Source organism: Scyliorhinus torazame, chromosome 16 (genome assembly GCF_047496885.1).
Source record: "Scyliorhinus torazame isolate Kashiwa2021f chromosome 16, sScyTor2.1, whole genome shotgun sequence".
NCBI lineage: Eukaryota > Metazoa > Chordata > Chondrichthyes > Carcharhiniformes > Scyliorhinidae > Scyliorhinus > Scyliorhinus torazame.
In genome coordinates this window covers 125,695,443-125,712,831 of record NC_092722.1, presented here as the reverse complement: position 1 = coordinate 125,712,831, position 17,389 = coordinate 125,695,443, and the positions used below count along the sequence as shown (strand labels likewise).

The 17,389-nt window shown below is 49.4% G+C and overlaps 1 protein-coding gene across 5 annotated transcripts in view; it reads left to right on the top strand.

Moving 5' to 3' along the window:
- Nucleotides 1–17,389, top strand: part of LOC140393051 (monocarboxylate transporter 12-like) — a 215,666-nt gene that overhangs the window by 157,804 nt on the left and 40,473 nt on the right. For all 5 annotated transcript variants that reach the window (XM_072479006.1, XM_072479001.1, XM_072479004.1 and 2 more), the window contains exon 3: nt 6,816–6,919. In XM_072479006.1, the coding sequence (XP_072335107.1) occupies nt 6,816–6,919 (104 nt within the window). The remainder of the gene's footprint in view (nt 1–6,815; nt 6,920–17,389) is intronic.

Below are 17,389 nucleotides of genomic sequence, written 5' to 3'. Positions count from 1 at the left end.
GGGAGACAACACACCATCCTGGAGTCTTGTTTGCAGCCGCAGAAACGCTTAACTATTCCCCTTACAATTGAATCCCCTGTCACTATAGCTCTGCCCTCTTTTCCTGCCCTCCTGTGCACCAAAGTCAGCCACGGTGCCATGATCCTGGCCACTGTTGCCATCCCCTGGTGAGCCATCTCTCCCAACAGTATCCAAAACGATATATCAGTTTTGAAGGGAGATGACCGCAGAGGACCCTGCACTGCCTTGCTACTCTTCCTCTGGCTGGTGGTCACCCATTCTCTATCTTCCTCAGTAATTTTTATTCGTGTTGTGACCAACTTACTGAACATGTTATCCACGATTTCCTCAGCATTGCGGATGCGCTGAAGTGACTCCACCTGCACCTCCAGAGCTACAGTTGGACACACTTCCTGCACGCGGAGGAGTCAGGGACACTGGAATGGTCCTTGAATTCCCACATTGCACAGGAGGAGCATGACATGGGTCTAGGATCTCATACCGTGGCTTAACTTTTAAGTTAACTGTACAACAAAGCCATGATAGAATAAAAGAAAATAGAGAAAAAAAACAAAAAGAAAAACTACTGACCAGTCACCAGCCAATCACTTATCTGCTGGCTGTGATATCAGGGTAACTGAGTTGACTTCTCCCAGAAACCTCTTCTGTCGCCTCTGCTGGACGATGACCTTCCTCCTCTTTGTCACTAGAGGGGTTCTTCGGATACCCACAGCACAGTCGAGGTAACTGAGTTAACTTCTCCCAGAATCCTCTTCTGCCTCCTCTGTTTGATATCCTTTGATTCCTTGAGGCACCAAACGTTTCCCAACTCAGCCTTCAATATATTCTGGTGGCCTGGTCGTCCTCCTGAAGCGTCGGAGCTTCGGTGGTGATCCTGGTGTAGGTCTCGGTGGTTGCGACTCCGGGAGCATAGTTTCGGCCTCCTCGGCAGCTTCGTCACCCCTGGGCGGCGCTGTTGGGGCAAGCGGTTGGCCTGGGGGGGAACAACCTGTAGGGGGCGCCGATGAGTGGCCGGGCCAGGGCCGGAGTGGCGGGAGTACTGAACCCTCCCACTGCTGCGGGGGTGGTGGAGTGGGGGGTAATGGGTCGGGAGCGCGTGGGGTTCCGGCGGGCGCTAGGTCCCGAAGGGAGACCGTGTCTTGTCTGCCGTTGGGGAACGCCACGTAGGCGTACTGTGGGTTAGCGTGCAGCAGGTGGACCCTCTCGACCAATGGGTCCGACTTGTGCACTCGCACGTGCTTCCGAAGCAGGATGGGTCCGGGTGTTGCAAGCCAGGTTGGGAGCAAGGTCCCGGAGGAGGACTTCCTGGGGAAGACAAGAAGACGCTCGTGAGGTGTCTGATTTGTGGCTGTACAGAGCAGTGACCGGCATGAAGGACCACCGGGAGGACTTCTTGCCAGCGGGAGACTGGGAGATTCCTAGACCGTAGGGCCAGTAGGACGGTCTTCCATACCGTTCCGTTCTCCCTCTCTACCTGCCCGTTTCCCCGGGGGTTGTAACTGGTCGTCCTGCTCGAGGCGATGCCTTTGCTGAGCAGGAATTGACGCAGTTTGTCGCTCATAAAGGAGGACCCCCTATCGCTGTGTATGTACGCGGGGAAACCGAACAGTGTAAAGACACCCTGGAGGGCATTGATGGCGGTGGTTGTGGTCATGTCTGGGCAGGGGATGGGCGAAGGGGAACTGGGAGTATTCGTCAATCATGTTCAGGAAATACGTGTTGCGGTCGGTGGAGGGGAATGGACCCTTGAAATCCATGCTGAGGCGTTCAAAGGGACGGGAAGCCTTTATCAGGTGCACCCTCTCTGGCCGGTAGAAGTGCGGTTTGCACTCCGTGCAGATTTGGCAGTCCCTGGTGACTGCCCTGACCTCCTCGATGGAGTAGGGCAGGTTGCGGGTCTTAACGAAGTGGAAGAAACGAGTGACCCCCGGGTGGCAGAGGTCCTAGTGGAGGGCGCGGAGACTGTCCACTTCTGCGGTGGCACAAGTGCCGCGGGACAGGGCATCAGGAGGCTCACTGAGCTTCCCCGGATGGTACAAGATCTCGTAGTTGTAGGTGGAGAGTTTTATCCTCCACCGCAAGATCTTGTCGTTCTTAATCTTGCCCCGCTGTGCGTTATCGAACATGAAGGCGAGCGACCGTTGGTCTGTGAGGAGAGTGAACCTCCTGCCGGCCAGGTAATGCCTCCAATGTCTCACAGCCTCTACTATGGCCTGTGCCTCCTTTTCGACCGAGGAGTGGCGGATTTCGGAAGCATGGAGGGTACGGTAAAAGAAAGCCACGGGCCTGCCCGCTTGGTTGAGGGTGGCCACCAGAGCCAAGTCGGACACATCGCTCTCAACCTGGAAGCGGAGGGACTCGTCGATAGTGCGCATTTTGGCCCTTGCAATGTCTGCTTTGATGCGGCTGAAATCATGGCGGGCCTCGGTCGACAGAGGGAAGGTCGTGGACTGGATTAGGGGTCGGGCTTTGTCTGCGTAGTTCGGGACGCACTGAGCGTAATAGCTGAAGATCCCGAGGCAGTGTTTCAGGGCCTTGGGGCAGTGAGGGAGGGGGAACTCCATAAGGGGGCACATGCGTTCGGGGTCAGGGCCTATAACTCCGTTCCGCACTACGTAGCCAAGGATGGCTAGGCGGTCAGTGCGGAACACGCATTTATCCTTATTGTACGTGAGGTTAAGGATTTTTGCTGTCTGGAGGAATTTGTGGAGGTTGGCGTCGTGGTCCTGCTGATCATGGCCGCAGATGGTGACGTTATCCAGATACGGGAACGTTGCGCGTAAGCCGTACCGGTCAACCATTCGGCCTATCTCTCGCTGGAAGACCGAGACCCCCATTAGTGACACCGAAGGGAACCCTTAAGAATTGGTAGAGCCGCCCATCTGCTTCGAAGGCAGTGTACTTGCGGTCACTATTACGGAGGGGTAGCTGGTGGTAGGCGGACTTGAGATCCACCATGGAGAAGACCTTGTATTGCGCGATTCTGTTTACCATGTCGGCTACACGGGGGAGAGGGTACGCGTCCAGCTGCGTAAACCTGTTGATGGTCTGATTGTAGTCAATGACCATCCTATGTTTCTCCCCGGTCTTTACCACCACTACTTGAGCTCTCCAGGGACTGTTGCTCGCTTCGATGACTCCTTCTCTCAGTAGCCTTTGGACTTCTGACCTGATGAAGGTCCGGTCCTGGGCACTGTACTGTCTGTTCCTGGTGGTGACGGGTTTGCAATCCGGGGTGAGGTTTGCAAACAGGGAAGGCGGGTCAACCTTAAGGGTCGCGAGGCTGCAGACAGTAAGGGGAGGTATAGGGCCGCCAAATTTAAAGGTCAGGCTTTGCAGGTGGCATTGGAAGTCCAGCCCCAGGAGAGAAGCCGTGCAGAGTTGCGGCAGGAGATACAGGTGGAAATTATCGAATTTCCGACCTTGGACAGTGAGGTTCGCCAGGCAGTACCCCTTTATTTCCAACGAATGTGACCTGGAGGCCAGGGAGATCCTTTGACTTACAGGGTGGGTCACGAGTGAACAGCGCCTTACCGTGTCAGGGTGGACGAAGCTTTCCGTGCTCCCGGAGTCAATCAAGCAGGGTGTCTTGCGGCTGTTGACGAGGACCATCTTTGTAGCCTTCGCGAGTGTCCGGGGGCTACTTTGGTCCAACGTCACCGATGCCAGATGAAGCAGCTGCGAGCTCTGGTCGGGCAGCGTGTAGTCAGCCGAGCTGGGGGCCTGGGGCCCCATCCAAGATGACGTCACCCACGGGTCGCACATGGTGTCCGGGGAACCCCAAGATGGCGGCGGGGATGGACAAAATGGCCTTCAGCGGGCTCACCTCCGGCCGTCTCCAGGTAACCCTTAAATCACACCAGCCAGTGTTTAAATATAGCGGCCGAGTTCTCCGCCTGGGGGCTGAGTTGGAGGCACTCCGGCTTGATACGGAGATCCACCCTTCCAGCTTAGTTGTAGTGCATTAAATTGATGCGCAATCAATATACTCGAGACAAAGGTATTCAGTAACTGAGGCTTTAATGCACTAGAACTGATCCCCAGCAGCTTTGTTACAGAAAGTGAAGGCTGCTGGGACAGCACCATCTCTTATACCCCCACCTTCAGGGCGGAGCTACTTCACACAGCCAATGGTAGACTCCAGGGTCTCAACCAATGGCGTTGGCCTCTCAGGAACCGCAATACCTGGTACTACCACAGGTAGCTAATGTCACTTCAATATTCAAAAAGGGAGGTAGAGAGAAAACAGGGAATTATAGACCAGTGAGCCTAACATCAGTAGTGGGAAAATTCTTGAATCCATTATCAATGACTTTATAGAGGAGCATTTAGAAAGCAGTGCCCGGATCAGTCAGAGTCAGCATGGATTTATGAAGGGGAAATTATGCTTGACAAATCTATTGGAATTCTTTGAAGATGTAACTAGTAGAGTTGACAAGGGGGAGCCAGCCTATGTGGTATATTTTGACTTTCAAAAAGCGTTTGACAAAGCCCACATAAGAGATTATTGTGCAAGATTAAAGCGCATGGGATTGGGGGAAGTATATTGAAATAGACAGAAAACTGCTTGGCTGAAAGGAAACAAAGAGTGGGAATTAACGGGTCCTTTTCAAATTGGCAGGCAATAACTAGTGGGGTGCCACAGGGATCGGTGCTGGGACCCCAGCTATTCACAATATATATTAATGATTTGGACAAAGGAACAAAATGTAACATCTCAAAGTTTGCAGATGATACCAAGTTGGGTGGGAGGGTGAACTGTGACAAGGATGCAGAGATCCTTCAGCATAATCTGGGCAGGTTGGGTGAGTGGGTAAATCAATGGCAGATGCAGTATCATTTGGATAAATGTGAGGTTATTCACTTTGGAAGCAAAAACAAGAAGACAGATTACTACCTGAACGGTTGTAAATTGGGAGAGGGGCGTGCGAAGTGGGACCTGAGTCCTTGTGCACCAGTCGTTGAAGGTAAGCATGCAGGTGCAGCAGGTGGTAAAGAAGGCTAATGGTATGTTGCATTTAATTGCAAGAAGTTTTGATACAGGATTAGGGATGTGTTGTTGCAATTGTACAGTGCCTTGGTGAGGCCACACCTCGAATATTGTATGCAGTTTTGGTCTCCTTTACTGAGGAAGGATGTTCTTGCTCTTGAGGGTGTGCAGCGAAGGTTTACCAGGCTTATTCTGAGGATGGCGGGACTGACGTATGAAGAGAGATTGACTAGGTTAGGATTGCTTTTGCTAGAGTTCAGACGAATGAGGGGGGACCTCAAAGAGACTTACAAAATTCTATCAGTACTAGACAGGGTAGATGCAGAGAGGATGGTGGGTGTGTCCAGAACCAGGGGTCACAGTCTGAGGATTCGGGGTAGACCATTTAGGACAGAGATGAGGAGACATTTCTTCACCAAAATAGTGGTGAGCCTGTGCATTTCATTAAAAAAAATAAATTTAGAGTATCCAATTGTTTTTTTTAAGAGTACCCAATCGTCCGCTATCCTGACAGCAGTCATAATGCTTGAATTTTGCGACTATCCCTCAGTACTTGAGCCACCATGTCAAACCAGAGGGCTGTCTGCTTACTCACTGACTCGTTGATTCCGCTCTGCAGCCCATTGAACTTGTGTCCCACAAGCATGCAATGAGAGTCGATCATGGTGCCATACGAACCACCATCGAACAGATCCGTACAGCTTTGGAGTAATAGTTCTGCTGCCTGGACCCTGGAGGAGCCATTCAGTGCTCGCCAAGGCATGGGTCCTGGCTTGTGGTCCGGTTGTCATAAGGAACAGCCCTTGCCACTGGAGATGGGTTGAGCAACTCAGGAGGAGGAGCAAAATGAACAGAAGGAAAGGGGGAGGTAGTTGACACATCCATAATCCGACTTGTCTGTCTGATCATCTCGTCAAACCTCATTTCCATTGGACAAAACCACAAATGACCAAATGTCAAACAGTGACACATCACCCCATCGATTTTGTCCGAGCCAATATATTTCCCTTGGTTAACTTTACAGAAAAAGATTATCTGGTCTTTATCCAATTGCAGTTTGTGGGAGATTGTAATGTGCAAATTGGCTGCTGCATTTCCCATTATTTCCATAATTGACCCCACTTCAAAAAGTATTTCATGGGGGCGTAAAGTCTTTCAAGATGTTCGATGGTCTCAAAAAATGCTACACAAATGCATGTCTTCATTTCCACTTCTTTCTAGTCACAATCGCAATGAGATCTTCCCAATTACTTTCAATCAGCATCCTTTGATTACCAACCATTCAGACACGCAGCCAGTGGAAACAATCTCCTTATTTATTCTGTCACAATCCCTCACGATTTTGAACACTTTAAACAAATCTCCCCTTAACCTTTTCTGCTTTATGGAGAACAACCTTAGCTTCTCCAGTCTCTCCACGTAACTGATGTCCCTCATCCCTGGTACTATTGTAGTAAGTATCTTCTGCACCGTCACCAAGGCCCATGTGGTGCCAGATGGCGACACAATAACCCTGTGTTTTCTGAAGTTCCGGCATCACCTCCGTGCTTTTATATTCTGGGTCTCTATATTTGGAAAGCTAAGGAAATGCTGCATCCTTTCTGAACAGGCTCAACCAGCATAATTGTGATGGAAGGGCATTCAACGCATGCCGATGAAGGAATCGAGAAACCTGCCAATGGATCCTCAAAGTGTTGATTAATCTTTCCATTTCCCAGGCGCTGTGGTATCTGTTGTATATTTTGAACATCTTTTCTCTTTTTGCCTCACCTAATTTCTTTCACGTATTGTTTTGGATTTCTAGGTGCTTATCCATATTTTTTGTGGAGTTCCAGAATTATTTTGCTCAGGATTACGCCATGACAGCATGGATACACTCCACTGTCGACTGCACCACAATGGTTTTCGGTGAGTGCGTTGAATTTATAAGTGGCACACTTCCAAAGTACAACCAGGGAAGGAAGCCTTCGTCCCATGGGATCACATATGCCTTTGCAGTTCCGTCATGAATTTTGAGCTGCAGTGCATTAGCTGTTGTACTGGCGTCATGAAAGTTGGGCATAATCGTTGGCAACACGATTAATGTTAGAACTGTGAATGGGCCTTAAGATTCTGTGATGGGAAAATGTTATACATAAAAAAAAGCAATGTAACTTATTTTAGTTCTTAAATCTCCTGCTTGAGCTCATCGTTTGCCAATATCAATGAATTACATTCCAAGTCTCTTTGCTCCCTGACAACACTCTGTACTTAGTGAAAATTCTTTGTGCATATGACAGCAATGATCTATTTTAATTTAATATCCTGCTTACATTTAACTTAGGAGGTGCTGCGGCGAGGGGGGGGGGGCGGTGTAGATAGGGGGGTGGCAGGGGGCAACCATGAATTTGGGGAATAGGGGCACAAAGAATGGTTTGAAGGAAAGTTGATAAAAAGCCCCTTTATTGGGAGATTTCTTATTTGTCCTTTTGAGCCTACAACTCTTCAGCTATAGGCTAGAATAGAACTGCTATTAAAGGCACTGAGAATCCTTGATTGTAATGAGAACTTAGTAATGATGACCTACTGTAATGACATTGCACTGCCTCAGAGTGTCAAATAAGGGGCTAATCACGGTGGCACAGTGGTTAGCACTGCTGCCACAGTGGCAGGGACCCGGGTTCAATTCCGGCATCTGTGTCGATGTGGAGTTTGTATGTTCTCCCCGTGTCAGTGTGGGTTTCCTCCAGGTGCTCCGGTTTCCTGCCACAGTCCAAATGATGTGCGGGTTAGGTGGATTGGCCATGATTAATTGCCTCTTAATGTCCAGGGATGTGCAGGTTAGATTATGGGATTATGGGGATAGGGCGAGGTGGACATTCGGAAGTGGACAGAGTGCTCATTCGAAGGGTTAGTGCAGGCTCAATGGTCTAAATGGCCTCCTTCTTCACTGTAGGGCTTCTACTATTTTAAGAATCTATCTATCTCAGCCTTAAATATACACACGGACTCTGCCCCACAGCTCTCTGTGGAAAGGAGTTCCAAAGAATCACAACCTTCTGAGAGAAGAAATTCCTCCTCATCTTAGTCTTAAATTGACACCCTTTCATTCTGAGACTATGCCCTCTGCTCCAAGACTTTTTCATGTGGGGAATCATCCTCTCAGTTACCCTGTCAATCCCCTTAACAATCTTATATATTTAAATGAAATCACCTCTCAATCTTCTAAATTCAGAGAGCAGACTCCCCATCTGTTTGACCTTTGCTCATAAGACAACCCCTCCATATCAGGAATCATCCTAGTGAACCTTCTCTGATCCGCCTCCTATTAAATAATATATTTTCTAAATAAGGGGCCCAAAACTGCTCACAGTACTCCATATGTGGTTTTTGTGGTCTCAGGTATCTTGTACAGTTGCAGCAAGACATCCCTACTCTTATACTCCAACCGCCTTGAAATATGGACCAACATTCCATTGGCCTTCCTGATTATCTGCTACACCTGTGTGCTACCTTTTTGTTTTTCGTGTACCGCCCAAGTCCCTTTGTGTTGCAGCTTTCTGCAGTTTTATCCAATTAAATAATATTCTGTCCTTTTGTTCTCCCTTCCAAAAAATAACTTCCCATTTTCCCATTTTATACTCCATTTGCCAACTTCTTACCCACCTTAACCTGTTAATATCCCTTTTCCAAACTGTCCGTATCTGTCTCACAACTTGCCTTTCCACCTATTTTTGTGGCGTCTGCAAATTTGGCTACAGTATATTTGCTCCCTTCCTCTAAGTCATTAAATATACTGTAAACAGTTGCGGCCCCAGCACTGAGCACTATGGAACTCCATTGGTTACAAGTCACCAACCTAAAAACGAACCCCTTATGCCCACTCTCCGTTTCCTGTCCTTTAGCCAATTCTCTATTCATCCCTATATACTACCTCCAACACCTCTGCCATTTCCTTGTTCCCCACAACCATCCCCACAGATTCATTTTCCAAGTGACCCCTATTTACTTTGACCACCTTCTCCCTTTTTATATATTTAAAGAATCTCTTATTGTCAGTTTTTATATTCCTCGCTAGTTTGCCCTCGTAGTTTATTTTCTCTCTCGTTATTATCTTTTTAGTCCTCCTTTGCTGGATTCTGAACTTATCCCCTCTCTTCACTGACTTTTGCCTCCTGATATGCTTTTTCTTTCAACTTAATACTCTAGGACCTAGACGAGTACTCATGCTTATACCTCATGTGGAAGTAACTAAAAATGTTAAAACTTATCGCGTCTCTCCTCACTGTGGACCTGGCAGTTAAGCCTGGCAAGGTTGGCGTGGTTGAAGAAGGGATTGGGTGGTCAAGGGGATGGGTGGGATCCATCACTGTTCCTCTACTCAGACCCCCGGCTTGAAATAACAGTTCCTGCCTTAATTATGCCATTGGAATCCAATATATATATAACTAGACTTGTGTCAGGTCTAAATCTTCAAAATTAGAGTAGGCTGTATCTGGACAGGAGCGGAATGAAATCTATATTAACAGCCCCGCCCAGCCTGATATCTGGGAGGGAGGGGGGGGCAGTGCGGGAGGTGGTGTCAGATGAGTAGTGAGGAAGGGGGGAATTACAATCAATCCAATGAAGATGTGAAAAACTAGAAGGTAGATATTGTTGGTAAATATCCGGAAGAGGTTTTAAACTGTATGTTAGTACAAAACTAACATAAAATGAATAACAATTCTGGAATAAGCTTGAACACAGTTGGAGCAGATCAGGCATCAAAACTAAAGATGTTTTGATCCCATCATTTTAAGAGTTACCACAATGATAGTCCAAAGACGTGCAGGTTAGGTGGATTGGCCTTGCTAAATTGTCCATTAGTGTTCAAAAAGTTAGGAGGGGTTATTGGGGTACGGGGTTAGGGTGGAAGTGAGGGCTTAAGTGGGCTGGTGCAGACTTGATGAAATGAAAATCGAAATGAAAATCGTTTATTGTCACAAGTAGGCTTCAAATGAAGTTACTGTGAAAAGCCCCTAGTCGCCACATTCTGGCGCCTGTTCGGGGAGGCTGGTACGGGAATTGAACCGTGCTGCTGGCCTGCCTTGGTCTGCTTTCAAAGCCAGCGATTTAGCCCTGTGCTAAACCAGCCCCTGTGCTAAATGGGCTGAATGGCCTCCTTCTGCACTGTATGTTCTATGTTCTATGTAATAGGCCTGATTTGTGATGAATCAACACTGCCCTTGCCCTTCTAATCAGCAATGAGGTTACTATCTGGATACAACTTATTACCATGCAGGAATGAGGTGAAGCGAAGTTTAAAATTGCAAGCAGCTGCCAAAGGAGTATTTTGTTCAAGAAGTGAAATTATCAGTAGAAATTTTAATATTTCTGGCAGTCTTTATAACCCGGAACGACACTTGGAAAGTTAAAGCAAGACACACTGGTGATGCATCAGGCAATTATTAAGTATTAAAGTATGTGGGTTGGCCACAAGTGAAGATGTGCTGTTACATCTGGTCAGACCATGGAATAAGCTTGAAGTTCCATTGCAGATTGCAAGGTTCTGAATTTGCTTAATTTATTCTGCAGCATTAACCAAAACTACTGAAGGCAAAGGCCATAGTGTGCGAGTCTTTACCCACTATTCATTTGCTATCAGATTCTTATGACTAGTTCCAAAAGTGGTGCTTGTGGTATTTTGTTAGCGCTCAAAATAGTGGTTATGACTTAAACAAATGATTAAATTACAGCATGTGCTGTGACGAAGGAGAAAACATTTTTTGGCAGCCATTTGAAAGCATAATTGCTTACAATCTGCAGGATATTGCTGCTATCTGATATCCTTCTACTGCCTAAAAGATACTTCCAATTCTGTCCATTGGTATGGAGCACCTTGTGACTGACCAGTTCCTTCATTTAATAAGGTATGGTTTTGTAAGAGTTTATGGACATCGCTTTATTTGTAATTTCATCAGTTGCTCTTCCAATTTGCACCAATTCGCTTCCCATTTTATCTTTCAGGGAAAGCAAAGACTCGGCGAAAACTTTAATAGCCCCCAAAATTGGGCTTGCCGATAATGGCATGCGATTAACCCACATCCGTTCAAAGTAATGCAGGTGGCAGGCAGTTTCTGTGCTACCTGCTGATTATAGTGATTGCAGCTTGTAGCCCAGTGCTACTGATGCTGCTGAGTGGCAGTAGGAGGTCCATGTTTATGCAAGGCTAGTACCACTTAAAGCCAACCTGCTGCTCCCTAAAGTCAAGATGGTGTAATTCATTTTGGAGGACCTTCAATCAGACACTCAAAGTTAAAGGAAGCCAATAGTTGTCAAGCTCAGTGCCAGCAGTCCAGCTCTGAGGACCTGTATGTATTTTCACAAAACATTTGATGATCTCTCACGGGTGGACCATCTCATTGAAGGCATCTTCAGGTGCTACATCCTCACCAAGGAATTTCTAACCTTACACACGGCTCCATTCACTACACCCCATTTGCTCACCGACCAACAATCTCCAGCAAGCGTGACTCGCGCCTCTGTGATAGCCTTGACCTTCGAAGGAGATTTTTGAAGTGACATCTGGAGGGGAGCATAGAGGCAGGAACTGCATGTGATGAGTCACTGGACACGAGAGGTCTGCAGCCAGGAAGGAATAACTTTGGTGATGGCTCCCTGTAGGTTCAGGGCTCACCACAGTTATGTTGCAGAGGGCTGAGATGGGGAATTCAGCTGGGCAGCATGTAGATACACTTTGAGGGGCGTGTATGCTGAAATGCTTGGTCCATTGGCAAGCCTTTCGCAGAACCTATTACCACAGCCAAGGTGCAGGGAAGAGTCAGGCACCAGCTTGGCACAACCCTTATCATCACAAAGTGCCTTTTAGGTGATTCATGCGTTCAGAGATTTCTCTTGTGTTCTATTAGATTTTTTGCATTTGCGCAGAGCTGGAGACCATTCTTTTGAGTGTTGGAGTGGTGACCACCTTCATGAAAACACTTGTGCACACCCGACCATGATGCAGAGTCTGATGGCTGTGGTCTCAGCTTTCTTTGCAGAATAAGTAGAAACCACCCAATGTCTGAGTGCTCCAATGAAGGCTTAGACTGAGATCATCTTAAGTCCTCTGTTCCTCTGGAATCTGAGCCATGCAGGCTCATACTACTGCTATCACGGTGAGAGATACCAGTGCTCAAAGGGGTTCTCAGGGTCTTACAGCAGTCCAGCAATTTGATCTCCAACAGATTACTAGGATTGCTGAGGGCACCACCCCAGGGGCTGTGACAGTGCCTCCATGGAGCCTGAACCCACTGTCCACTGATTGGTGCCCTCACTGTCACTCTGCCAATGCCCCTAGTGTTACCTGTCAGCCACCCAGATGGTGCCAAGGCGGGGCAGTGTGAAGCTGGGCCTTCGAGGCCTCAAGCTGCATGAGGGCATCCTGCATACCAATCCACAGTCTTCCTCACTGATAGTCAGCAGTCATTCTGCAGCCACTGGGGTACAGCCTAGGAGATGGATACAAGGCAAAGGCTTTCACTAAGGGACTGAACAAGGACGATGAATTGATTTGTGTACGGAGTATTGGAAGTTTGATTGAATAAGTTTGGCATGGGATGGTTATATTCTGGTAGCTTTTATTTCATTATCATGACCAAGATGATTGTCCTTACCAGAGGGATGTTAAAGTGCGGGACTGTAGTGTAATGGAGATTCTGAGTTCTGTTCACAGGTCCTGTGGTTCGTTGAGATAGTGACAGCACTGCAGAGGGGAAACTTGGTGTTAAGGATAGAATGTGCTATTTGCTTTACTCAAGCTTGACAAAAATGACACAAGGCGTTGCAGGATTTTAAATTGTGGAGGGTATTCCTGGATAAAACAATATTTCTTTTTTAAAAAATATATATTTATTAAAGTTTTCAAACAAAATTTTTCCGTTTTTACAAATCAACATAAAAATAATACAATAACTGATACATAACATTATTTAAATAATATAGTGAACTAACAAAGTGACAAAAAATAGTGCTCCCCCCTCCTTTTTCCCTCCCCCCCCCCCCCCGAGTTGCTGCTGCTGTCGATCTATCTTCCCTTAACGTTCCGCGAGATAGTCAAGGAACGGTTGCCACCGCCTGGAGAACCCCTGAGCTGATCCTCTCAGCGCAAATTTAATTCGTTCCAGCTTTATGAACCCCGCCATGTCATTTATCCAGGCCTCCACGCCGGGGGGTTTCGCTTCCTTCCACATAAGTAGGATCCTTCGCCGGGCTACCAGGGACGCAAAGGCCAGAATATCGGCCTCTTTCGTCTCCTGCACTCCCGTCTCTTCCGCTACCCCAAATATCGTTAACCCTCAGCCTGGCTTGACCCGGACCTTCACCACCTTTGAGATCACCTTTGCCACTCCCCTCCAGTACTCATCCAACGCCGGACACGACCAGAACATGTGTGTGTGGTTCGCTGGGCTTCCCAAACACCTCCCACACCTGTCCTCCACTCCAAAGAACCTGCTCATTCTTGCTCCCGTCATATGTTCTCTATGTAGAACCTTAAATTGAATCAGGCTAAGCCTGGCACACGAAGACGAGGAATTTACCCTACTTAGGGCATCAGCCCACAGCCCCTCCTCAATCTCCTCCCCCAGCTCTTCTTCCCATTTTCCCTTCAACTCCTCTACCAGCGCCTCCCCCTCGTCTCTCATCTCCTGATATATTTCGGACACTTTGCCCTCCCCGACCCATACCTCGAAATCACTCTATCCTGGATCCCCTGTGTCGGGAGCTGCGGAGATTCCCTCACCTGTTGCCTCGTAAACGCCCTCACTTGCATATATCTGAAGATATTCCCTGGGGGCAACTCATATTTTTCCTCCAGCGCTCCCAGGCTCGCAAACGTCCCGTCTATAAACAGGTCCCTCAGTCTCCTAATTCCTGCTCGTTGCCAACTCTGGAACCCCCCGTCCATCCTTCCTGGGACAAACCTGTGGTTATTCCTGATCGGGGACCACACCGAGGCACCCGTCACCCCCCTGTGTCGCCTCCACTGCCCCCAGATCCTTAAGGTTGCCACCACCACTGGGTTTGTGGTATACCTTTTCGGGGAGAACGGCAGTGGCGCCGTCACCAGCGCCTTTAGGCTTGTTCCTTTACAGGACGCCATCTCCACGCCGCCCCCCTCTCCCACCCTCATCCACTTACAAACCATCGCCACATTGGCCACCCAGTAGTAGTCGTTCAGGCTCGGTAGCGCCAGTCCCCCTCTATCCCTACTGCGCTGCAGGAACCCCCTCTTTACCCTCGGGGTCTTCCCTGCCCACACAAAGCTCATAATGCTCCTGTCTATTTTTCTGAAAAAGGCCTTTGTGATCAGAATGGGGAGACACTGAAACACGAAAAGAAACCTCGGGAGGACCATCATTTTTACCGCCTGCACTCTGCCCGCCAATGAGAGCGGCAGCATATTCCACCTCTTGAAATCCTCCTCCATCTGCTCCACCAGTCGCATCAGATTAAGTCTGTGTAGAGTTCCACAGTTCCTAGCTACCTGGATCCCCAAGTATCGGAAGCTCCTTTCCACTTTCCTTAACGGCAGAGCGCCTATTCCTCTTCCCTGGTCCCCGGGGTGTATTACAAAAAGCTCGCTCTTCCCCATATTTAGCCTGTATCCCGAGAAATCTCCAAACTCCCTCAATATCTGCATAACCTCTGGCATCCCCTCCACAGGGTCCGCAACATATAGCAGTAAGTCATCAGCGTAGAGTGACACTCGATGCTCCTCTCCCCCTCTAACCACCCCCCTCCATTTCTTAGAGTCCCTCAATGCTATGGCCAGTGGTTCAATTGCCAATGCGAACAGTAATGGGGACAGGGGACACCCCTGTCTTGTTCCCCTGTGTAGCCGAAAATACTCCGATCTTTGCCGGTTTGTGACTACACTTGCCACTGGGGCCCCATATAGGAGTCTGACCCATCTGACAAACCCCTCCCCGAACCCAAAACTCCTCAGCACCTCCCACAAATACTCCCACTCCAGCCTATCGAATGCCTTCTCCGCATCCATCGCCGCCACTATCTCTGCCTCCCCCTCCGCTGGGGACGTCATCATCACCCCCAGCAGCCGTCGAACGTTGACATTCAGTTGTCTCCCCTTTACAAACCCTGTCTGGTCTTCATGCGCCACCCCCAGGACGCAATCCTCTATCCTTGTCGCCAGCACTTTTGCCAGCAGTTTGGCGTCTACATTTAGGAGTGAGATAGGCCTGTATGACCCGCATTGCAGCGGATATTTATCCCGCTTCAGAATTAATGATATCATCGCCTCCGGCATTGTCGGGGGTAGTATCCCCCCTTCCCTGGCCTCGTTAAAGGTTCCCCCCAACAGCGGGGCCAACAGGTCCACATATTTCCTGTAGAATTCCACCGGAAACCCGTCTGGTCCCGGGGCCTTCCCTGCCTGCATGTTCCCCAGTCCCTTGGTCACCTCGTCCACCTCGATTGGCGCCCCCAGACCTGCCACCTCCTGCTCCTCCACCCTCGGGAACCTTAGTTGCTCCAGAAAATGTAGCATTCCCTCTTTTCCCTCCGGGGGTTGGGACTTATATAGCCTCTCATAAAAGGTCTTAAATACCTCATTTACCTTCCCTGCTCTCTGCTCCATAGTTCCCATTTCATCCCTCACTCCCCCAATCTCTCTCGTCGCTATCCTCTTACGAAGTTGGTGGGCCAGCAGCCGGCTCGCCTTTTCCCCATACTCATATCTCATCCCCTGTGCCTTCCTCCACTGCGCCTCTGCCTTTCCTGTGGTCAGCAGGTCAAACACCGTCTGAAGTCTTCGCCTTTCTCTATATAGTCCTTCGACCGGTCTAGCCCTGGATCCAGCACAGTATTAAAGTCCCCCCCCCCATTATCAGGCTTCCCACCTCCAGGTCCGGGATACGTCCCAACATCCGCTTCATAAATCCCGCGTCATCCCAGTTCGGGGCATATACATTTACCAGCACGACCGCCTCTCCATGCAATCTACCACTCACCATCACATATCTGCCCCCGTTATCCACCACTATATTCTTAGCCTCGAACGACACCCGTTTTCCCACCAGTATCGCCGCCCCCCCCCTGTTTTTCTCGTCCAACCCTGAGTGGAATACCTGTCCCACCCATCCTTTTCTTAACCTAATCTGATCCGCCACCTTCAGATGCGTCTCCTGGAGCATGACTACGTCCGCCTTCAGTCTTTTTAAATGCGCGAACACCCGGGCCCTCTTAATCGGCCCATTTAGGCCTCTCACATTTCACGTGATCAGCCGGATTGGGGGGCCACTCGCCCCCCCCCCCCCCCCCCCCCCCCGCCGACTAGCCATCCCCTTTTCTGGGCCAGCCCCCCGTCCAGGTCCCGCGCACCCACCTGTCCCCCAGGCGGCGCCTTCCCGTCCCGACCACCTCTTCTCTTGCCAGCTCCCCCTTGCACTCAGCAGTAGCAACCCAGTTAGTCCCCACCCCCCTGCTAGATCCCCATTTAACATCGTCACTCCCCCCATAATGCTTCCGAAAGTTAGCTAAGTCTAGCCGACCCCGGCTTCCCCCGTTCTCTCTTTGATCCCCCTGCGTGTGGGGCTCCCTTCCTGCGCCTATCTTCCCGCCATCATCTCCATAGCGCGGGAAAAACCCCGCGCTTTCCTATCGGCCCCGCCCCCTATGGTGTAGCTCCCTCATTCCCCATCCCCACTCTCTGCCCCTTTTTCCACCGGCGCCCACATTTCTTCGTGTCCCCCCATCAAGGGGAGAGAAATTCCCCATCCAACGTTACTATATAATAAACCTCCCATTTCCCAATTTACATTTCTGTACCACAACCTCGTTGTTTCCCCCCCAACATCAAACTCTCAGTTCTAGTCCACTTTCTCTTCTTGGATGAAGGTCCATGCCTCATCCGGCGTTTCGAAGTAGTAGTGCTTGCCCTGATGCGTGACCCACAATCGCGCCGGCTGCAGCATCCCAAATTTTATTTTCTTCCTGTGAAGCACCGCCTTGGCCCGATTAAAGCTCACCCTCCTTCTCGCCACCTCCGCACTCCAGTCCTGATACACTCGTATCACCGCATTCTCCCACTTGCTACTCCGTACCTTCTTGGCCCAGCTCAGAACAGCCTCTCTGACCATGAAGCGGTGAAATCTCACCACTATCGCCCTTGGTATTTCACCCGCCTTTGGTCTTCTCACAAGGACCCAGTGTGCTCCTTCCACCTCCAGGGGGCCCGTTGGGGCCTCAGCTCCCATTAGCGTATGGAGCATCGTGCTCACATAAGCCCCAACATCAGCTCCCTCCGTTCCTTCGGGGAGACCTAGAATCCGGAGGTTCTTCCTCCTCGAGCTGTTCTCCAGGGCTTCCAGCCTTTCGATGCACCTCTTATGTAGCGCC